Source organism: Miniopterus schreibersii (genome assembly GCF_964146895.1).
Source record: "Miniopterus schreibersii genome assembly, chromosome: 9".
Classification (NCBI taxonomy): domain Eukaryota; kingdom Metazoa; phylum Chordata; class Mammalia; order Chiroptera; family Miniopteridae; genus Miniopterus; species Miniopterus schreibersii.
Genome location: NC_138118.1, coordinates 8,304,226 through 8,328,250, shown reverse-complemented (window position 1 = coordinate 8,328,250; position 24,025 = coordinate 8,304,226). Strand labels below are relative to the sequence as shown.

General features: G+C 43.0%; 1 protein-coding gene across 2 annotated transcripts in view; it reads right to left on the bottom strand.

Annotated features, from left to right (window-relative positions):
* SLC37A3 (solute carrier family 37 member 3) overlaps positions 1-24,025 on the bottom strand; it is a 42,793-nt gene that overhangs the window by 5,698 nt on the left and 13,070 nt on the right. For both annotated transcript variants that reach the window (XM_081146766.1, XM_081146767.1), the window contains 10 exons: positions 21,383-21,475; positions 18,108-18,191; positions 15,813-15,958; positions 11,991-12,087; positions 9,661-9,745; positions 8,965-9,140; positions 6,388-6,529; positions 4,593-4,694; positions 3,946-3,993; positions 2,564-2,715 (listed from right to left, as the gene is read on the bottom strand). In XM_081146766.1, the coding sequence (XP_081002892.1) occupies positions 2,564-2,715; positions 3,946-3,993; positions 4,593-4,694; positions 6,388-6,529; positions 8,965-9,140; positions 9,661-9,745; positions 11,991-12,087; positions 15,813-15,958; positions 18,108-18,191; positions 21,383-21,475 (1,125 nt within the window). The remainder of the gene's footprint in view (positions 1-2,563; positions 2,716-3,945; positions 3,994-4,592; positions 4,695-6,387; positions 6,530-8,964; positions 9,141-9,660; positions 9,746-11,990; positions 12,088-15,812; positions 15,959-18,107; positions 18,192-21,382; positions 21,476-24,025) is intronic.

Below are 24,025 nucleotides of genomic sequence, written 5' to 3'. Positions count from 1 at the left end.
GATACCTCATATGAATAAAACCATAGACAATATGTGGTCTTTTGTGACTGGCTTCCTGTCACTTAGCTTATTATTTTTAGGTTCATCCATGTTGTGTCATCTATCAGTCCTTCATTTCTGTGTAATTGCCAAATAGTCCTTTATATGAATATATCACATTTATCCATTCATAAGATGGACATCTGAATTGTTTCCATTTTTTAGCTGTTATAAATAATCCAGTTATGAACATTTGTGTATAAGTGTTTATGTGAACACTTGCTCTCATTTTCCTTAGGAAGATACTACAATTTAATCTTATTGAGTCCCTGCTATTTGTCAAAAACATACTAAGTGCTGGGAACATAAAGTGAAGAAACAGAGTTCCTCTTCTCAAGAAATGCAGGGTCTGGACAGATAAATGAACAATAAATGTGGTCCATTGTGACAGGTGTTCTATGAGAGGAATGTAGCAACTGCTGTGGAAATCAGAAGGAAAAGACGATTTTTCCTGGGAAGCCAAGGAAAGGCAGGGAGAACAAAGTTACTCAAGGTGAGTTAGGAGAGTGGCTAGGGAGACAGCAGGCTGGGGGAGTTTTAATAGTAAATCAGGAAGGTTAAGGTTTCATACCAGGCAATGGGAAATCTTTCAAAAATCAACCCGGAAGAGGAATGAGTAAAGCTAACAATGACTTACTCCTGACCCTGCTGCTGAACCATGAGTTGGTCTAATGCACACCCAAGTTCACAGTTAGGAATCTGAAGGCTGGAAGGTGAGACATTCTAAATAAAAGTAAACTCCCTGCCCAGCTGGCATGGCTCAGTGGTTGAGCATTGACCTAGGATCCAGGAGATCATGGTTTGATTTCCGGTCAGGGCACATGCCCGGGTTGCGGCCTTGATCCCCAGTGCGGGGCCTGCAGGGGGCAGCCGATCAATGACTCTCTCATCATTGATGTTTCTCACTCTCGCTCGCTCTCTCCCTTCCTCTCTCTGAAAACAATAAAAACATAAAATATAAATATATAAAATGAAAATTTAAATAAACTCCCTGAAATGTTCCCTGTAATCCACCCATCTGATTAATGAGGGGAACATGAGGAAGGACAACAAACTATGGCCGTTTCAGACAAGGATGCCCAGCACCGTCACCCCTTACTGCTTATATGACGGCATCTCAACCAGTGGCCAAGAGCATTTTTTGGTTCCCACTCCAGAGCATGATCAAGGAAGCAATTTCTCCTACCTCTACAAAGTTTTTTTCCCCTTTAGTCTCATAATCAAATATGCTAAGCCAACCAATCATGTCAATCACTAATTCTATAACCAACAAAATATCTGAATGTCTACTGTGATCCAGGCATCACACTTGGTACTGGGGCTACAGGAGAACACAAAACCAAACCAAAGGCTGCCCTAGTGAAGCTTACATTGTAGTGGGAGAGACAGGCATTAACAAATAAATACATAACGCATGGCTGGACAGTGATAGGTATGGAGATGGCTTCCTTTCCTTAATACTTGACCTCTCATTAACAACTGGATGCCAGTGATCCTCACTAAGCAAACAAAACAGCAATGACCTAAATGTCCAAACTATAAACCTTCTCCCTTCCATTCTCCTCCTGCCCTCTCTACCTAACAGCCCTCAAATTCTGGTTTCCTATCTCTCTGACCTCTGGGCATCCCCTTAAGTTTTGCCTATATTCTCCTTCCCCATTTACCACCTCATCACTTCCAGTTTCAACTATTTTATCCATGCAGATGACTTTCAAATCCTTATTTCTGCAAAATTAGCGCACAATGACCTGTAGTGGTAAACCTAGGAGAGGCATGGCTCGTGACCGTTCCAGACAAGATACCTTTTCTAAGGTAAGGCTGCATTTAAGCAACAAGATCAATCTGAACAGTCCTAACTACCTACAGTAGGCCAATCTCAGCCTAGATCTCAAACTTTAGAGCACAAAAGAATCACCAGCAATGCTTGTTGAAATACAGATCCCAGGCTCTAACTCAGCAAGTCTCTGGTAAGCTTAGTGCTCTGTACTTTTGATGAATATGCCAGATGATTCTGATATAAGACATTTATAAACTGCCCTTTGAGACATAGTTATAGGAAGCTGAGAACACGATTCAGAGCACCTGCAGAGTCCCTGGCCACTTCTGGTGGGGTCCCATGTGATGAGCATGCGTACGTGTGTGTTTGGTAGGGTTTGCAAGGCAGGTGGTGGGGGAAAATGAGAAGCATGTGTCCTTGGAGTGCCAAGTTTAGGCACTGAAGGGCCTATCTGATGAGGTGTGAGCATATTTCCAGACAGAAAGAATCTGGAAGTAAATGTGGAAAAAGGAACTAAAAATGTAGAGACACCTTCCATATGAGGTCACATCAGCTGGACCTGAGAGAAGACTCACCCCCCAGGCTCTCAGTACAGCTGGACCTGAGAGAGGGACTCACCCCCAGGCTCTCAGTACAACACACTACAGCACAAGAGTGCCACCTACTGTGGCCCAGTGGGCAGGTGTAAATTCTACTGGTTGAAGGACCACTTAACACTCAATTTCAACCCCTCTCCTGCTCACTTACCTGGCCCACCGCAGCTCCAATGCTCCCAGTTCCATCAACAATTCCTGTGACGGTAGCCAAAGCCTCACTGCTCCCCTGGACGAGCTCTTGGCGACCCAGGTCCGCAGAAATAGCAGAGCTGATCATATTAGAAGGTCCACCAATAAAAAATCCTGAAGTCATGAACAGAAAGGTGCTTATGAAAACACCGTTCACAACCCCACTAGGCATCTAGTGAACACGGCAAACATCCCACAATTTCAATCGGTATGTTGGAGAGAAAAAGAAAAAAAGGGAAAAAGAGCTAGTGAAAACAAAAACTCCCCCAGGCAGTATCATCTTCAAACGAGTTACCATCCACTTTTCTGAAATCCCTTCTTGAATTACATGACACACTAGCGCATTTTATAGAAACTAAAGATACAAAACACATAGTGCACACACAGCCTTCCCAGTCCTGTGAGGCACACTTTATCAGTAACTAATTGCACTAGCTTGTCAAGTTCTGTCCCAGCAGCTGTGCATCACAGAGCCTCTGACTACCAGATCCAACCAAACCTGATGAAAAAGGAAAGATGAGAAAATGGGATTGAACAGTGCAGGGGGCCTCTCTGCGCTGCTCGCGGGAGGCTGTCCGAGGGTCACGCAGGAGCTGACCCACATGAATCTGTATACAAGGCTGCAATCAGCTCCATAACGCTCAGGCAGCATGAGAGGCTCTCACTATCCTGAGTATGATCTAAAGTTTAAAAATGAGAAATTTTTCCATAACATGGTCCCTAGCTGCACTCAATTGTTTCATCTGGTGCTGGAGTGAAGAAATACTGAACAATTCCAACACAGGACAAAAACTAGCTGCACTGGGCTTTTTGAAAGCTGGTGAATTAGTGTCCAGTGTGGCAGCTTCCTAAGCCACTTCCAGAAGTGATGTGAGAAGCTGGAGCACGATCAGAACTGTCAGGACAGGCCGGCCGGGCGTGACTCAGCGGTCGAGCATCAACCTAGGACCCAGGAGATCACGGTTCCATTCCCGGTCAGGGCACATGCCCGGGTTGCGGGCTCGATCCCCAGTCCGGGGCGTGCAGGAGGCAGCCGATCAATGACTCTCTCATCATTGAGGTTTCTATCTCTCTCTCTCTCCCTCTCCCTTCCTCTCTCTGAAATCAATAAAGATATATTTTAAAAAACAAAAACTGTTAGGACACCTCTGTACAAAGGGATTGATTCTGGAACAAAAGGATAGAGGCGGCCACATAACAGCAGAGAAACAAAATCTTTCCTTTTAACCCTCTGAATTCTCTGTAATTAAGGTTAAGTGTAACTCAAACTGAAGGAAATTGTTTCCTTTTTCCCTTTTTACTTATAGAGGAAATAGAACAGTGAAACAGAACCAGATGTCATACCTGTGACAGCCATCAGGAGCGCATTAATGGACTTATCGTTTGGAGAACCTGGGAAGAAAGACACAGAAACAGCATGCTGACTTTAAAAGCGCATCACATGTGGACTGGACGGTCCACAAAGGTCTGGGTCTCTGGGACCTCGCAGATCCCGCCCAGACACAACAAAGGGATACAACTCTTTCATGGCCTCTTCCAACTTTTATTTGTAATGTCTACCTCTTGCTAGTGCTCAAGCTAATGAGACTTCTAAAAGCTACAGAAAAACCCTACTCCAATCTCAGCAGCATCTTAAGGGACATATATCAAACCCACTAATTACCATCTTTCCTCTTTTGAAACCCTTTCCGTTTTATTGTTTTATTGGCTCTAATCCTGTCCTTCTGGAGCCTACCCTCAAACAAAGCATATACACTCCCAAGCAAGCTTTTAAACAAACTAACAAAGCAGAAGAGATGCCAGTTTCCTCCCCAACACAAATAAAACTATTGATGATACTTTCAACAGATATTCACAGGACAATATGGAGGTTCCATATCATGCCTTTGTAGCTGTTCTCCGGGATCTCCCCAGGGTTGGTCACTGACTCAAGGCAAATGCTTTAGTCCTAAGAGATCAGGAGAATAATTTAATTGCAAGGGAATACTCACGACTGTATCCAACCAGGGACCCGATTGCCAGAAGTAAACTCAGAGCTAAAACTGGCGCTCTCTTCTGTAACACATCAGAGATGAAGCCTTGCAGAGTTCCACCTTCAGGCACAAAGAGTGCATCACAATCAAAATCATTTATAACTTAGCCTAGTTACCTGGAACTTGCTCATCAGGTACCCTCCACCTGCCATCATGATCCTAACACTGGTCTATGCAGAAAGATGGCTGACTCTCTGGAAAGTTCCCCCCCTAATTTCCCTACAGAAGATTACCGATTAATCGTCACAATGGCAGATGGGGACAGGACACCACAAATCAGACACCAAAGTAAGAAAAAAGGGAAAATCACCAGAACCACCCACTGTCGTCTTCTCAAATCAGCTGCAGAAGCCTTTCCAGATTTTTCTGTTTAAAAAATGATTACAGCCCGGCCGGGCGTGGCTCAGCGGTTGAGCATCAACCTAAGATCCAGGCGATCAGGGTTCGATTCCTGGTCAGTGCACATGCCCGGGTTGCGGGCTCGATCAATGACTCTCTCATCATTGATGTTTCTATCTCTCTCTCTCTCTCTCTCCTTTCCTCTCTCTGAAATCAATAAAGATATATTTAAAAAATAATAATAATAAAAAATGATTACGGACCATGCCTCATAGGCTATTAGTAGCAGCCAATAAATATTCACTAAAGTTAAATGCAGCAACTATGGCCTAATAATAACAGGTTCTGATGTTTAAAAAGCAACAGCATCACATTTAGATACGGTCCCGTGTTAAGTTCTAGGGGATAAGGGACATTTGGGACACCTTCATCAGACAGCAGGACACGGAAGTACGGCCAGGTGTAAAGGAAGCAACCTCACCTTTGGCTCTGGACCTAAGAATTAGGGCAAACAAGTTCAAATGCAATAGTAGTGTATCACCTAAGGACACACCAGTGCTTTCATGGCCCAGGGCAGTTCAGTCTTACCACAACTCTGAATGTAAACATTACAGAAAGGATATTAAGCCTTTGTCATAGCCATTTAAGTCATACCCATTAAAACGCATTCTGTGTGCCCATCTTATTTAAAAGTTTCTTACTGGTTACACTTCCAGCTGTAACAAAAAGTCGCTACTAAGATCTGCTGTGTACAAAGCAGCTACAAAATACGAAATTAATCCCTGCTACTATTCCCACCTCTGATCTGACAATCATACACTAAGTGGATGTGTTTAGCTAAGAACTAAGATACACTGAAAGTGTACGCAAGGGTTACATTAAAAGAGGTCACAGAGGGAAACATCCCAAGACCAAAGAACAGATCCAGCCCAGCTGGCGTGGCTAAGTGGTTGAGCGTCGACCTATGAACCAGGAGATTGCAGTCCAAATCCCTATCAGGGCACATGCCCAGGTTGTGGGCTCGATCCCCAGTCAGGGGCGTGCAGGAGGCAGCAGATCAATGACTCTCTCATCATTGATGTTTCTGTCTCTCTCTCCCTCTCCCTTCCTCTCTCTGAAATCAATAAAAACATATTTTTTAAAAATAAAATAAAACAAAGAAGAAGAAAAAAGAACAGATCTGTCAACAAAGGACTGAGAAGAAGAGTCCCAGAAATCAGGGCTGCTGTAGGCTGGCTCTTTTCTACGGACTTTTTTTTCCCCCACAAAAAAGTTTGGCTGTTTACTGGTAAGACAGTTTAGGAAAACTAGCTGTGGAATAAGTAATAAAACTTTAAATGATATCAGATTTCATAACCTAGGAAAAGATTACTAGAGACTAACCACTATTGAAAAAGATGCATACAGGCATTACCTATAATTCCTCCAACATCATACCAAATAGACAGCCGATCAGCTTCTGCCTCCTTCCACCTGAAGTTGCTGCTCAGGTAAAAGGGCAGCCAAAAGAAGAAGGAGTAGTTCACCAGCTTCAAGCAGGCATAGGCCAGCGAGTACTGTAAGGGAAGCACTCACTGTCAGTGCGGAGCAGGCAGCACGGGACCACGACTTCTAACGTAACTGAAAAGCTAAGCAAAGTAGGAGTCTGGGACCAACCACCTGACTGTGAAAGGAACCATTTCTAATTTCCACTGGCCTGACATGACCTAGTCTCCCCTTCTCTTTATTGCCATTAGCTCCTAGAAAGGCCTCTGGAATAGAAACACAGATGACCATCTCCTTTCTCCCGTCTCTCCTCCTTTCAGTTCTCTGGTAGAAGCAAACCAGTGTTTTGAACCTGTAAGGCAGGGCACATACTCGTATTTCTTTATGTGGACAAACATTAAAGATACTCATGCCGCTAACTAGCACTAACCAAAAGCAAATAAATCCAGCAAGAATCACAGCTTCTACTGCAAGCAGCGAAACTATTTTGGTTCTTCTATTTCCTGCAAAGTTAGTATGATGAACGATGGAGAATTACATGCCCAAACTATAGTTTCAAGGTCTAAGAAAAGCATCAACATTACAACTACTTTCACATTATAGTTTCCAAAAGCTTGACATTCCCATGTCCAGTGGAAAAGCAAAGAGTACCTCTGGTGAGTCAAAAAGGAAAGAACATGACCTCCATGGGCCTTCGGCTCTACTTTGAGGAATAAAAGGTGCAGCTGCCTTAAGATGGCAGTGGGCTAAGGCTCCATTTTCAACATTACCAGGAAATCCTGACGTTCAGCATCAAAGGGAAACGGGGGAGGAACGGAGAGGCTGACTTCAAAGGCTGTCTGGCTAGTATATTCCCTTCCCTGAAGCAGCCAGTTATTCCCCAGGTACTACTTGTTTTAAAACAGCTTCCCTGGCCAGGCCACAGCCACCCCCTAGAAAGCCAAGTCCCGGTCATGAGTGCATGTGTCCAGACAACACGCTACAGAAACAAAGGAATTAAGTTAACTAGATTTCCTTTACGTCCCCTCCCAAGTCAGGAACAGCTGGGGAAATACAAAGGTATAGCCAAAGAGTCCATATTTAGTCACCAAGAATTTAACTTCTCAGAAATTAATCTATTACCAGCAAAATATTTTAATAACTAGTTTAAAAATACTAATCTTCAGCATAAGAACAGGCCTAAAGGAACTTGCATTTCCCTTATATTATACACCATCTTTTAAAGAATCATAGGAACACTCACATTTGAACTCATACTTAACTATCTGTTGCAAATGTCATTTCTCTTAGCTCGGGGGCACAGGCAGAAGGGAACTGATAAGCATGACATATGACAATCTGCAAACTCAATCTAGCTCAGGGGCTACATTCAGAAAGTACCACTGAACAATTAAATAAAAGCAGGTGCGAGCCTGGCCCACATTGCTCAGCGGTTGAGCATCAACCTGTGATCTAGGAGATCACAATTTGATTCCCAGTCAGGGCACGTGCCCAGGTTGTGGGCTCGATCCCCAGCAGGGGTCATGCAGGAGGCAGAGGATCAGTGACTCATCATTGATGTTTCTCTCTCTCCCTTCCTCTCTCTGAAATCAATAAATATATATTTTAATAAAATGAAATAAAATAAAAGCAGGTGCACGTTCACAATGCAATAACCCAGTGTTCTAGACCCCAGGGGAGACTGGTGAGCTTTTTACTCCACAGGAAGGGGAACTGAGACACAAGGACGGGCTGAGTGACTTACCCCAGGCTTACAGAGAGTTAGTGGGTAAGCTGGAAACATAACCTAGGCCTCTTAACTTCCACTCCCGTGCTAGAGCGCCCGAAACATCAAGACAGAAAAACTGCAGCAGAAGGGATTTAGTTCAGACGTTAGAAAGTTCTCCTGTCAAGGTTGTGGAAACACTGGAATGCACTACCAAGAAATACTGTGGAGTACTTTGCTCTGGACCTTTTCATAAAAGGGCAAACAACTGTTTCTCCTAGAATAAGATTATTGGCAAATAGGGCAGATTTCACGGCCCATTCAAAACCCCTCCTGGCTGACATATAGTTTTATAATACTGCAACAGGCCATAAAGTATATATTTAAAAATACCACTCTGCCTTCTTACTCAGATGCTAGGTCAGGGTCAGAAAGCGAGGGCTCAGGGCCAAATCTGGGACGCCCATTCATTCCATGTGATCCATTTCTTTTGCTCTCAAGTAGTTGTGGCAGAGACTGTGTAGACACCACCACCCCACCCCACCCCAAAGCTGAAAACATTTATTATCTGGCTCTTCACACAAAAGGTTTGCCAACCTCTGCATCAGGTATCTGAAAAAATTTCCAGTGGTGCCAATATAAAAATAGGCTGGGGGCACTATCCAATATTTCTCTGAACATATGTTTCCAAATTAAAGTATCTGGGAGAAGCTAAATACTTGAAGAGGCTTTGTCCCAGACAGGGTCATCTCCGGGCTCTAACATCACTGGCTGTGGTAAGGCGATCTGCACAATCCTTACCGGAATAACTCCAGGAAGGCAACAAGCCTGATAAAAGCTTATTGCCTGGACTTGGGTGACAGTGCCGCCTTCTTGGACTGGATAGTGAGGCTCGACTTCATCTTCACTTTCAGCACCATTAATTAATGGCTTGTGCGACTCTTCAAAATTTTCTTCTGCCTCAATGCCTGGGAGACCTGAAACCACAGTGACAGCATCACTTACAGAGCGCCTCCCAGGTGGCCGAGTTGTGCTGAGTGCTTTGCATGGATCATTACTTATGGGTAGACATTAAATAACATTCAAAAGATAGAATCACATATCTATTTGCTTCTATGGTTTCGCTTGTACGAATTCTGTTTTAACCAAAGATAAGTATCACACTAAATTATTTTTATGAAGGAAAAGAAATCTGTCCCAAGAAGTGAAATAAGAAACACATCCATGCTAATTTCTAACCAGTGTCTCAATTATGAAACTCATTTGCAAATAATGAGTTTTCCCCATATCTGTAACAGGTGAGCCTCACTGCCCTCGAACACGCGCGGCTGTGCCGGGCTTAGCTGAACACAGGACACGAGAGCAATACTGCTCCTTTACCCCACTGAAAGGAGCTCCCAATTCTCCTAGGGAAAATGAGACTGGCTTTCCTGGCCCCAGATGTCTCTTTGCCATAAGAGTAAGAAGTTCTCAACAGAAGTGACAGCTTGTCCTCACCAATTTCTTCAGGTGACACCAGGAGTCCAAAGAAGATGATGATCCCACCAGCAAACTGCACAGCCGCGGTCACCAGAAAGGCGTACTGGAGGAGAGAGGGCAGGTGCTCCTTACACATCTGCGACATTTATCAGAGGCACATGTGGAAGGTGGGGGCTGAGGGGTGGGGAGTGGGGCGAGAAGGACTGGGAGACTGGGAAGAAAATGAGTGCTGAGTGCTCAGCCTGTGCCAGGCACTGAGCTGTGTTTTACTGGTTTTCTTTGATTTTTCCCAATGACTCTATGAGGCTCAGAGAGGGTAAACACTGAGTGGTACTGTTACAATTGTGAAATGAGGACTAGCTCCAAAAATCTCATTCTTTGCATCAGAACAGTACCTGCTGTCAAAGACATTCTATCCATTTGAGGGGATCAAACAATAAACAAAACGGTAACAGAAGGCAGCATGTAGTGAATAAATGAGGCGGCCCAGTCCTAGTAAGAAACACGTACAGGAATTTAGAAGGAAACTGCTAAAGAGGCTGAAGTAGCTACACAATGCTTTAAGGAAAAGCTAAAGATCAAAGCAACTGACCATCTTGCCAGGCGCAACAGAAGCAAAAGCACCAGGCGGAAGTGAGATGGAAAGCCATCCTCGCAGTCAAGGCAGAGGGCTTCTGCTGGGACGTAACAGGATACGAAACTGATTCAGAAAGGTGATACCAAGATTAAAGACTCTCAAAGCCAGGCTTCGTAGCTGAATTTTATTTAATAGACAATGGAGCCTCATGTGGATAGACAGCCTAAAGTTTTTAACCAGACAATGACAAAACCGGTGTTTTCAAAAGTCAAATGTAAGAGCATCCCATAGAGTGAACAGAAATTCCCATCTGAACCAATTAGTACAATCCAGGTGGGAACCTACAATCCTAGAATGAAGATGACCGTGAACATGGGAAGGGCTTCCCATTGACCCTGAGTAGGCCAAATTCTTCAGACAGGTGTCTGAAACTTTATCTACTCTTTAAAAGAGCAACTTACCTACTTTTAATTATTCGGGTTTCTGAATGGTCAACACTTACATAATTCAAGCAACAAAAAATAGATGTATAGTAAAAACTCTCCCCCGCACCCCTTCTCCCACCCAATCCTCATGTAACTATTGTTGTTACTGCATTTTTTACTTTCCAGAGGTGGTTTTAGAAACACACGAGCCAGTACAAATCTGTACGCTTGCCGTCTTCCTCCATTTTACACAAACGGTGTCATTCAATACACACTGGCACCCTTGCTTGCTTGCTTTTTTCCAGAACTGTCTTTTCTCAAAACATTGCAGATCAGTTACAGCAAACAGCACAGTGACCGTCTAGGAAAACTGTCACTCAGCAGCCACGTGGGAGCAGCTGTGCCCTTGCTTTCTTCACTGAATAGCCCACTGAGACCTTCACCTGTCGCTACAGAGAGCTCTGCAGTCCCACGCCACAGCCGCACGGCACTCCACCGAACGGGTGTGTCGCGGTTTAGCGATTCCCTTTCGGTCGACACTCGTTTTCAACGTTCTGCTGTGACAAACGCTGAAGGAAAAAGCCCTGCACATACATCATCTGTGTGCTGAGCACACCCACCTGCGGGGTTACCGGGAGGCGGGCCGCTCGGGCAGAGCAGCCGCAATGCTCACGCAACGCTGAGCCAGCAAGGGGCTGTTTCCGTGGCCGACCACAATGCCCGCTTCGTCACCCTCACAAACACAATGTACTCTCACACTCTGGGGTTTCTGCCAACCTAATGAATGTCCAGCGCAGTTTCTTGCCTTTTCAGTGTGGCTTTCATTTGCATTTCTCCTCCGACCAGCACCCAAGCTCCAGAAGAGCAGAGCTTTGTCCCCTAAGCCACTGTCCATTCTCTACTGCCCAGAGGCACTTAGAGGAGCTCAATAAATATCAAAGGGTAAAGTCATAAGTGAAGTGGGATTTCTTTTCACATGTTCACAAGCTGCTCCTGTTCCCTTGTCATCAGCTACACATTCAAGTCCTTTCCCTTTTCTCTGTGTTGTTGCTCTTTTTCTGACCAAGTTGTGGGTGCTTTTTTATATTAAGAAGATCAGCTCTTTACCTGTAACATGAGCTGCAAATACCTTTTCCCAACTGATTATTTGTCTTTAGACTTGGGTATTCTCCAGAAATAACGCTGCTATGTGTTTCCATTTGTCAAGTTTGTTCACTTTTAACACAAGCCCTGCCCAACCCAGACACAGCTCAATATGCATTTAAACAGCCACAGTATTATTTCCTTAAACAATAAAACACAAAATACATTTATAAACTTGAAAAAGGCTAGAAAGAAATACCTACCTCGTAACCATACTGCAGAACAGAAGAGGCCAGGCACGCTCCCAGAATGTTGCCCACCGAAGCACAGGCGCTCCAGAGGCCAAAGACAACACCTCGGCTAAAACGGAGAACAGCGGGAAACGGAACACAGCAGAGTGAGAAGGGAATCGATCCACAGATCAAATACAGAATAGCCAAAACAATCAAGATTCACATTACAGAGAATCAACGTTCTATTTTAAGATTTTTAAGTACACCCACATGGCAAAACATCAGGTCTCTTCTAACTCTGAGACTTTATTAATACAGAAGTTTAATTTGTGGCTCACTGAAAGAAACTATTAAGAGAATTTAAAAAGACCACAGATTGGAAGAGAAAATATTGCATATCGTTCTTCTGATGAGATTTGTATCTGGAATATAAAAACTCTCAAAACTCAATAATATGAAAAGAGACAATGAATAAAATGTTAAAGAGTATGACTCTATAATCATCTCAAAATTTTAAAAAAATTGAGAAGGGGCAAAAATTTTTAATAGCTACTTCACATATAAAAATATGCAAATAAGCACATGAAAAGATGCTCAACATCATCAGACATTAGGAAAATTCAAATTAAACCCACAATGAGGTATCACTATATAGCTACAGAACAGCTAAAATAAAAAAGACTGAGCATAACAAGTGTTGGCAAAGATATACAGCAACTAGAACCCTTTACACTCTCCTGGCAGAAATGTAAAATGGTACAACCACATGGAAGAGACTGCCAATTTCATAAAAAGATATAAACATTCCTACCATATGATCTAGCCATTCTACTTCAAGGTATTTATTTATCCAAGGGAAATGAAAGCATATGTCCATACAAGGATTTGTACACAAATGTTCACAGTAGCTTTAGCTGTAATAGTTAAAAGTTGAAAACAACCCAAATGTTCTTCAACAGGTGGACAGACCACCAAACTGTGGTACAACAGATTACTATTCAGCTATGAAAAGGAATGGACTATCAATATGCAACATGAATGGATCTCTAATTATGCTGAGGGAAACAAGACAAACAAGAAAGAGTACATACTACGTGATTCCACTTATATACAATTTTAGAAAATCCTAACTAAAGTGCCAGAAAGCAGATCAGTAGTTGCCTGGAGGTGGCAGTGGGAGGGAGGGGGGTGGTGCTGGGAGAGGTGGGGAAAGGAATTGCCACAGAGCCTAAGGAAACTTTTGGGGGTGATTGTCCATTATCTTAACTATGGTTTTATGGGTGTATTCTTGCCAAAACTCATCAAATAATACATTTTAAACTGTACAACTTATTGTATACCTCAATAAAGCCATTTTTTAAAAGGTGAGTGGGTAAAGGGAAATCTGGTGGAAGGGAAACTAGCTTTTACAACCGTCTTGGAGAAAAAGGATTAGCTCTGAACACAGCCAATGACCATAAGACTGGTGGAAGAAAATGGGGTTAAGAAAAGTTAATTTTTTTAAAGTTCACATTTGTATTTTATCTAGTTGATACATATTAATAACACACTGAGTTAGATTCTCTAACTCCTTAAACATTTTTATAACCTCACTGAGACAAGAGGAGTCTTAGAAATGAACAGGGAGGCAACACTGGAAAATAAAGGCTGCTCACAAGTCGGAGGCTGCCACCTCCAACTGTTCATTTCAAGCCAGTCACAGCTGAGGCTGTGTTCTCAGGGGGAAAGCCTGGACTCCTGGACTGCTAAGTGCAGTGATGTGCAGGAAAGGGCTCGGTGTTTTAACAAACTCTGACCCTGACAAGGGGCCTGACTCATCCAAGGTAACAGCTTTTACGGACAATATCCTCAGTAGATCACTGCATTCCTCTAAGCCCCAACTTTTTTCACCTGGAAAACAAGTGATTTGAACAAGGTAATCTCTATGTTTCCCTCTCCAATGCTAAAATGCCCAGATCCTCTAAAACCTGTAAGATCTGTCAAGAGGGTTTTGGAGGAAAGAGTTAGAAGGCCAGGCTCTGAATAACACCTGCTGGCCAAAGACATGTTTTTACAGGAAATTGGCTGAAAATAACTATGAGTTTAAGTTTTCAGTCTTATTGTGGTTAACTGTTATGTTTCACAGGAAAAGTCACCGTGTGGCAAGCAGAGCATTATTAATGTCGCTCATTAGTGTTACTTGTTTAAAAACAAATTGTCTTACTTTCAAGAAGAAATAGTACTGGCTTTCTTGAATTCTTTATTTCTTTGTAACTGATCCACAGAAATAAGGAAGTGGTCAGCCTGCCCGGTCACTGCTATCAAATACCCAATTTATAAAAACTCAGATAAAAATTATCTCAAAACGATACATGTCAAAGTAATTATCTTTGAGTGATACGATTTCAGTGGTTTTGCCTTTATTTCTCTTTGCTCATTTATATTACCTAGTTTGTCTACAATGAACAAGTAGCCTTTGAATAATTTTAAAAAATCATGAATGGGGGAAAAATTACCACCTGGCGGACATGGCTCAGCGGTTGAGCATCGACCTAGGATCCAGGAGATCACGGTTTGATTCCCAGTCAGGGCATAGGCCCGAGTTGCGGGCTCCATCCCCAGTGAGGGGTGTGTGGGAAGCAGCCCATCAATGATTCTCTCTCATCATTTACGTTTCTCTCTCTCCCCCCCCCCTTTCCATTCCTCTCTCTGAAATTAAGATTTTTTTTAAAAAATTTACCTTAAAAATCTTAAGAATAAACAGCACATGAGCAGACAGCACCACCCACTCCAAAAGAAAACCCAACTATAAGGGAACAAGAGCCTCTTAAAATCAATTGTTAGACCAGTGATGCTAGAGCTAGAATGAAATAGGAATCCCTAGCACACTGAAACATAATCAGAGCCTTCTCAGCTAAGTGGTGCTTCTTCTGACCACAGACATTTCATAGGTGAACTTTCACAAGGTTACAGATCAATAGCAAGCAAGCACCATTTCTCCCCCACTGTGAAACCGAGGAAGCTGGGAACCGAGAGGACAGGTCGGAGCATGCGCGGATCGCTGCGCTGGTGGACAGTGTCTGGGGCGTAACTGGCTCCAATGTAAAAGTGCAAACAAGCAGAAAAGATAGAGCCATCGATTAAAATAAATGTGTATCTCACACACGTAACTACAAAAATGACAGGAATTCAAATTAATAATATTCCTGAAATTGGAGTAGCACAAGTAATGACATAAACAGAGTCAAGTCTCTGGGTAGCTCAACTAATTTCCATCCTGTAAATTAAGTATGGCTCTTCTTCCTGGTAGCCCAGAAGATACTTTAGCAGGTGCCTGTCCTCATACTTTGGCCCACATCACACACACAAACTCAACTACGATCTAATAATTACTTAAAGGGTTAGGGGAGAAATGCCCCAAAGATGGCATTCTGCATCTGCATCTTATTAGAGCCATTGCTATGTGACCTTAGGCAAGTCCCATGGATCGCTTTTGGCCTCAGTTTCCTTACGTTTAACGGAAGAAGGCTAAAGAAGATCACTGAGTCTCAAAAAAGGGAAAGGAAGGCAAAACCCACAGGAAGATACCCGATGGGATGGCACATGAGATATTAAAGAAAAAAATGAGACGCGCTGCCTTAGCCACACTCAGAATCTGGCTCTGGCCCGAGGGTGTTGTGGAGGCGACTGACTGGGCTAGACATCACTAAGGTCCACACCATTTCCAATACACTCTACATGAAACCTCTCTGTGAACTAGTCTAACTTTCTAAATGAAGGGAGGAAGTGGGCAGTGTTGAAAGGATCAAATCAATTGACAAATCTGAAAAATCCAACATTAAAACTACTTAGAAAATTCAAGAGGTGGCATACCCAGCTTTCCCAAACCAGTTGCCCATGACAGCAACCACACAGGGCCACCCAGTGGACTGCAGCAGGCCATTCACAATCCACAGGCAGCAGTACAGCCACTTGTTGTAGAAATGCAGCCATTCTGTGACAGTGCCAAAGACAAACACCTTAGAGAAGAAGGGAGAAAGAGGGACATGTAACATCCATATGGACACCCGGAGTGCACTCAACTGCCAAGCACACGTGTTTCTGCGGCAAGAGACTTCAGGAAGGAGTCGTTCAACGTCTCGACCTACGAGACGTGTGGCTGACTTGGAATGTTCCTGCTCAAAGCAGCACTGAGTGAGGCAACCACCAAACCGCCGCCAACCAGGGCAAAGCTGTCAAACAGCATCAAACTCATTAGTGATCATCCTCCAACTTGTGTCTTCAACGCTAAAAAGTCCTCATTGTGTGACCTCCTTTTATATCTATAGTTGACCCTTGAACAACATGGAGGCTAGAGCTGCTGACCCCAGTGGTCAGAAGTCCATGGTGAGCTTTTCAGCCCCCAGAACGGAACTTCTGACAGCCTGCTGCTGACCAGAAGCTTCACCGATAATATAAACAGTCAACACATACTTTTGTGTTATATGTATTATACGCTGTATTCTTACAATAAAATAAGCTAGAGAAAATAAAATATCATTAAGAAAATCATAAGTACATTTACACTACCTACTGAAAAAAATCCCATATAAGTGGACTTACGCAGTTCAACCCGTGTTGTTCAAGGGTCACCTGTATTTCCATTTCCTCTTCCTCAGGCCTGTGTTTGTGGAGAACTATCATGGGGACTGAGTTCATGTGGGCAGTTTAAGTCAGAACCATGGCAGGCACATGGTAGGGACTGGGAAGCACCAAGCGCCAGCTATTACTATCAGAGCCGCTAATAAGTCAATCAGAGTAACTGTGACAGGCTCAATATTTAGTAGCACTCATGTGATTGCTTTATTCCAGGCATTTTGCTCGAGTGGTCATTTTATTTCTGGTTGAAGTCTCTTTGGGGAATATCTGGCACGAGTACATGTAATACTGTATGATTCTAGTTACATGGCAATCTGAAATGAGCAAAACTGTAAGGACAGAAAAATGGTCAGCAGTGGCCAGAGACCGGAGGAGGAGGAGAGGTGGTGGTTACACAACTGCACCCAGTGGTCAAAATTCAGGACTATATGCTAAAAAGAGTGAGTTTAGGCACATATTTCGATTTTTCAAAAAAAATTTAAGTATGTTTTAAAACAGGTTTTGAAATAGTATGTATATATGTGTGGGTGAGCAGCGTATGAACAAATAAAATGGTCTGATCTCTAAAATTTCAAAGAAAATAACATTTTTCTCTGTACACAAATGGTGGTCATTGAAAAACAGTAATAAAATAGAGTCTAACTAAACTCTATGCCTTCATTCAATCAACAAAAATTTCTCACCAGACCCTTGTAAGCAAATAAAGATGACTCATATGGATCTTGCCCACATATTGTGTCAGGTACTGTTGCAAGTACTATACAACCAGCAACTCGTCTAACCCTCACTACAGTCCTAGGCGAGGGGTTCAAATGAGGAAGCTGAAGTGTAGAGAAATCACAGCTAGGAAATTGCAGAGGAGGGACTGAAACAGGCAGTGCCGTCTCAGGAAGTCTGTGATCTTAACCACTGTGCTCCAGCCTCCAGGGAAAGCAAGACTGATGCAGACATAAGTAGGCTAAGCAATAGACAATATTTGTGCCTCCAATGAAAATGCAGGCACGGGAGCTCAGAAGAGGGAATGCTGACTTCTAGGAGGGTTGTCAGTAACATAAGGCATTATGAAGAAAATGTCACTTAGCCAGTGACATGAAGGAGACGCTGAGTGAGACTGGAGAGCTGAGAAAAGGGCCATCCATGCGAGGCAGGAACAGCAGGAACAACGGTAGTGAGGCAGAAAGAAGCTGGATTTGGGAGGGCCACAGAAAGTCATGTGACCAAGCAGAGCAGTGAAGCACAGTGACAGATGCAACTGGAAAGGCAGCTGGGACCAGGTTCTGGAGAGCAATGAACAGCATGCTATTTATGCACTGACTTCGTTGGTGACTGGGAGTCAAGGAAGGGGCATGATCTGAATCACACTTTTAAACAACTCCCCTAACTGAAAAGGCTGGCAAGGGACTCAGAAACTGAAGGTTAACTTTACTATTCTCTCCTACATACAGAAGTAGGGGGACTGCTTGGATTCTAAAATATCTGACGATAATCATAATCATTATCATCATAATTTTTTTAAACTTTCAAACTTACCACTAATGCAGAAGAGCACATGCCAAAAGATAGAACACATCGTAAATTAAGCCGGTCCCCAACAACACCGCTGATGAAAAGGCCCTAAAAACAAAGCATTTTATTTTACAGCCGTGAATTACAACACAGTCTGAAAAAAAGAGGCACTGCAAAGCAAATGAGGCAGGCAATACGCTGAGATTACTTAAAATTAAATCGCATTCTCATGCCCAGACGAGCTGTCTGTATCAGTTTCCCAAATGTTTCATAAAATGGCACTGGGCTTTTCTGCACACTTCATGCACCAAGACCTCCCTCGTAATTCAGTGCAAACCTATGTTCTACTTGGTCCCCTCAATGCCTAAGAGGAGACTGAAAAAAAACACACAAGAATTATTCCAATAAAACAAGCACACAACTCCATTTCATTTTCCAGAATAGATTAACTCCTGGCGATCAGCTATCTGCTTCCCCAAAGGCATTCCTCTCAGCTATTTGCATTTGGAATAAAGATGTTAGAGCACGTCCCGCAGGACAGAAGCTTCTGGGGCACAGGTGCTGCCTGTTTAATCTGACCCTTGGGTTTCATGTCACCACAGGCAAGGAACGCAGGGAGGCAGAGGCAATAATTAGTTGAACATAGGTACAAATGTTCTGCCTTCTGCTCTCCTCCCACAGAGCGGCAGCAATTAAAATGCTCAGATCATAGTGCAAGCCGACTAAAGAGCTAAGGGCAACACACTGTAGGTTTCTTCCATAAATATGAAAAATGACTAAAAGTCCTTAATAAAAACCTAAATTCTGATACAAGTGTTTCTAATAAATTGACTCTCTGTACCAGAGAAAATTTAAATGATAAATTTTGTAATAAATGTTTCTCCCTCATTACTGACAAGTTCTCTGTACCTCAAGAAGATTCTATGTTCTACAGCTGCCACTCACATGGTCTTATGCAGAGTAAAGGGGGTGAAGAGAATTTCTCAATTATGCTTCAGATTAGGTAATCAACTTATTCCCTGCTGCTCCAACCTGCCTGCACAATACCTGGAAGTTACAGAAGAAAATGCAGCTCAATAGACCCACAATCACTGATTTTTCATGGCACTTACCTTTTACCTCCTAAATCTATTTAACCCTTCAGATAGGTACTATCCCAATGCTATAGATGGGAAATTAAATAGCAAAAAAGGTTAGCCCTGGCCGGGTGGCTCAGGTGGTTGGGGCGTCATCCCGTACACTGGAAGATTCCGGGTTCAGTTCCTGATCAGGGCACATACCTAGGTTGTAGGTTCAAACCCCAGTAGGGGTACGTACAGGCAGCAACTGATGGATATTTCTCTCTCTCTAAAATCAATAAAAAAAACAAAAAACACATATCCTCAGATGAGGATTTTTTTAAAAAAGTTAAATGCCAGTGGGAAGCTAAATTTAACACAGCTAGTTGACGGTGGTAGAACTGGTTTTTCTACTAGACTCCACTGCTTCTTAAAATACTTTATAAAAGTCTCTGGCCAGTGTGGCTCAGTTGGTCGGGCACATGCTGCCCCCAGGAGGGGGGGTGATCCTGGATGGGGCCGTGCAGGAGGCAAGTCGATGCTTCTCTCACACACTGATGTTTCTTTCTCTCCCTCTCCCTTCCTCTCTCTCTAAAAATCAATCAAAAATCTTTAAAAAAGAAATACTTCATAAAAGGCTCAAAGAGAAGCCTCATGCAGAATGATGATAAATTAGGATTTTATACGGAAAATGGCCAGGGTAAGGAGAAAGGCTACAGATCTAAAATCCGTTCCAATTTTGTAACTTTCCTCTTAGAAGAAAAGATATTCTAATAATCACCCAAATAAACATTTAGAGATTACTTTGGGACTTTTACCCAGTATTTTTCACATCACCTGGACATTCGATCTTAAAAGGCTTTTGTTATCACTGGGCACATTTTCAAGACAGGAAAAAAGATGCTGGAGAGAAAAAGTTCCAGCTGTGGCCACCATCAGCCCCACAGATCTAACTCGGCAGCCACCACAGATGTTCCCTACAACCAGACACTCTGGCTGCCCAATCCAGGGATGACCTCAAATAGAGTCAGCCCCTGCCACCTGATATGGCTCCCAGGACTCCACCTGCTCATGGTGTCCCTGCTCCCCACTGCTCTGGCTCAGCCTCCCTAACCATTCCTCAGCCTCCCTTCCTCTAATGCTGGGAAGCCCACAACTCAGTCTTCACACCTCTTCTCCATCCTCACCAACTCTCTGGATAATTTTAAACATCAGGTATAGCCCTGGCCAGTTTGGCTCAGTAGTTAGTGTGTTGGCCCGCAGACTGAAGGGTGCGGGTTCGATTCCAGCCAAGGGCATGTACCTCAGTTGCAGGCTCGATCCCCAGCTCCAGCTGGGAAGCACACGGAGGGCAACCAAGTGATGTGCCTCTCTCACATTGATGGTTGTTTCTCTCTCTCTCTCACTCCTTTCCACTCTCTCTGAAAAGGAATGGAAAAAAATATCCTCGGGTGAGGATGTTAAAAAAAGAGAAATCATGTACATGTAAAGGACTCTGATGTTTGTACCTCCAGCCTGAATGTCTAGACACACTGACCTCACTTACCCACCTCAGGTCTTTGTTCAAAGAGCCCCTTCTTTGCAAGGTTCTCCCAAGCCACCCTACTTAAATTACACCCCCCACCCTGAGCTATCTATTCCCCTCTCCCTGCTTTTTCTCCACAGCACTTACCACCTTTAAACATACTTTATAATTAACTTATTTATAGCATTTTGTTACTGTTTGTCTCTCTTAGCTCCCACTCCAAGAATAGCAGCTTCATAAAGGTAGGGATTTTCCTGCGTTGTCCACTGATGAATTCTCAATGACTGGAAAAGTACCTGGCACATACTAGGTGCTCAGCAAGTATTTGTCAAATGAATGGATGCACAAGGACACAAAATATAAACTTCAGCCAATCCTGAACCTCCTCAGTCAGCAAATTTAAAATCTCTTATGAACTTCATAAACTTTGGACTCATTTCTTTTCACATCTTTCAAAACCCTGGAATTCTAGCCCTAGACTGTTTGTGTCAGCGGCTAGAGCATCGGGCTGAGACTGATTCCGGCCAAGGGCACGTACCTCGGTTGCAGACTCAATCCCTGGCCGTCAGTGCACGTGCAGGAGGCAACCAATCGATGTGTCTCTCTCACACTGATGCTTCCCAACACCCCCCCACTCTCTCTGAAAAGCAATGGAAAAAATATCCTCGGGTGAAGGTTAAATATAAATAAACCAGCCTTGGAATTCTAAAACTTACCACAGCATAGGAGAAGAGGAAAATAGTATCCAGTGTCCCAAGGAAAAGCGTGGCCTCCTCTGCACTGGGGAACAAATGGTTGCTGCTCCAGATCTATAGGACACAAGAGCATGTCAGTCCCGGCTGGCATCTGCTCGCGCTTCGCATCCCTCAAAGCCCCTTCGCATGCCCTCCACCCACTCTCACGGAGACCTGGCAACGCTGAAAAGAGCAAAGTGGTACTTTATACAGGAAACACACACACAGTCAAAACTATCTGAATAATACTGGGGCCGCCCTTATCCAAGGTTTGCTTTCCCCAGTTTCAGTTACCTGAAATCAACAGAGGTCCAAAATATTACAGTATGTGCCAGGGGGAGGAGGGAGGGAGTACACATGTGAGCATGGGAGGGTGGGAGGAAGGGAGGGAAAGAGAGAGACCACAGTCACATAACTTTTATTATAGTATATTGTTACAGTTGTTCTATTTTATAATTAGTTATTGTTGTTAACCTGTTACTGTGCCAAATTTATAGATTCGTCTTTATCAGAGGTATGTACGTATAGGAAAAAGGGTAGACTATATAGGGTGTGGTACCATGCACAGGTTCTGGCATCCACTGGGGTCCTGGACTGTATCCCCTGTGGACAAAGGGAGACTATGATACTAAAAAGTTCTCTTCTTTTTCCCTTTAACTTTTCCTTTGATGGTGCAAAAGCTGTGGTGGGTGAAAATGCTGCACCTTGGCAGAAACGAGCAGTTACACAAAACGGTGCCGTGTTAATCAGTCTTCTTTATTGCCACACTTCAGTACCAAAAAAAAGGTCACTTTCACTTAAGAATGTTCTTGATGAAGCAGTAAAAATTAGTAATTGTATTAAATCTGGCCCCAAGTACACTTAATTTTACCAGTCTGTGTGATGAGGGGGGAAATACACAAACAGTGCATACCAGAGTTAGGTGGCTGTCCTGGGGGAAGCACTTTGCTTGCAACTGTGTGAGCTGTGAGCTGGGATGTCATTTTTACTCGAAAGAATGACTGACAGACACAGTGCCCAGTTTTGAGTATTTGGCAGATTTGAGTATCTGGCAGATATTTCCTCAAAAAAGTGAAGCAAGCCTGTCACTTCAAGATTCATTCAAAGTACAAGACAGACAAATGGATGTTAATGTAAGGTTATACAAAGTTAATGAATACGGTTTCAGATTCCACACTGCAACTACCCTTTAAGAAATTGCCACTTGTCAAATTCTGGTGTAATATCAAAGACAAATACCCACAATTAACTGAAAGGCTGTTAAAATACTTCCCCCCTCTCCACCACGTATCTGCGGGAGACAAACTCTTCAGAGACTTGAAAGGATCACATTGCAGGAGACTGAATTCAGAGCCGACAAAAAAACCCATTGTCTTCTACTCAGCCAGACAGGAAGAGAGTTGCAAAAATCTGTCAGTCAATGCCACACTCCTAAGTGGGGGTTTTTTGCCTTGAAAAAGTCATTTTTCATAAAATGTCATTCATTCATGTTAACATGTTGTGGGTTAATTTATTTGAAAATAACTTAAAAACTAACATATTCTTCAATTTCTCAGTTTTAATTTCTAAAACAGTCAACACCTAGAAATATAAACCCATATAACCAAAAAGTTCAAGAACTACTGGACTAAATGATTTGTGAGATGGCGTGTTAAGAAGGGAATGTTTTTGAATCCTCACCCAAGGATATGTTTACTGATTTGAGAGAGAAAGAAACAGAAACATCCATCAGCTGCCTGTAGTACTCACCCTGACCAGGAATCAAACCTACAATCTTTTGGTGTACAGGGGGATGCTCCAACCCACTGAGCCAGGACAAGAAGGGAAATTTTGACTTAAGAATAGTTAAAAGAAAAATCACAATAAGCAATTTAAAAATATATATCTTCAAGAGAAAGTAAAGTCCCAAATTATGAGAATATATAAAGTGTGATTCTAAAGTATTGGGACTCATTTCTGGGTAGCTTATGTCTTTTACTTTAAGAACACTTCACGTACTGCTTTCATGATAAGAAAGCAGCTCACACAGCTAGATCGATCAGTATTTCAACGTGCCAATTGAAACCTTAAATATCTCCAGTTAGTTATTTTGCCACATTTTTCACTCTAACCACAACACAATCTTTGATCCCTGATGCCGTCTGGGCTCAATAGGACCCAGGATTAAAAACCCTGTTGGGCACACACCCATGTGACCTAGAAACCCAGGGCCTGACGTAGCTGCCGCAAGTTTCAGGGCTTTCTTTACTTTTTCGAAAAGCGACCAAAACTCCCACAGGTGTGGTTTTCCCAAGAACTGACAGACGTAAACAGCTTTTTTCTGCTTCACTGCCAGAATAAGCAGAAACACACTTCTGCTTGCCTACTTTACAAGTGCGAACAAAATAGAACCAAAAACTAAGCAAAGTAGAACTAGCAAAAAGATTCAGAAAATAGGTTAACAGAAAAAGCCTAATAAAGGAAGTTTATGTTCATAACACAGCTTTGATCAAGATGACTATACCAGTAGGTGAGAAATGGTCCAAGTGCACATGGTGACTCATTCAGCGTTTAATGAAAGCCATGGACAAAATGACTTCAAATGCTCCAGTGATTCCAGCTGGCCTGTATGTACAATTACCATGT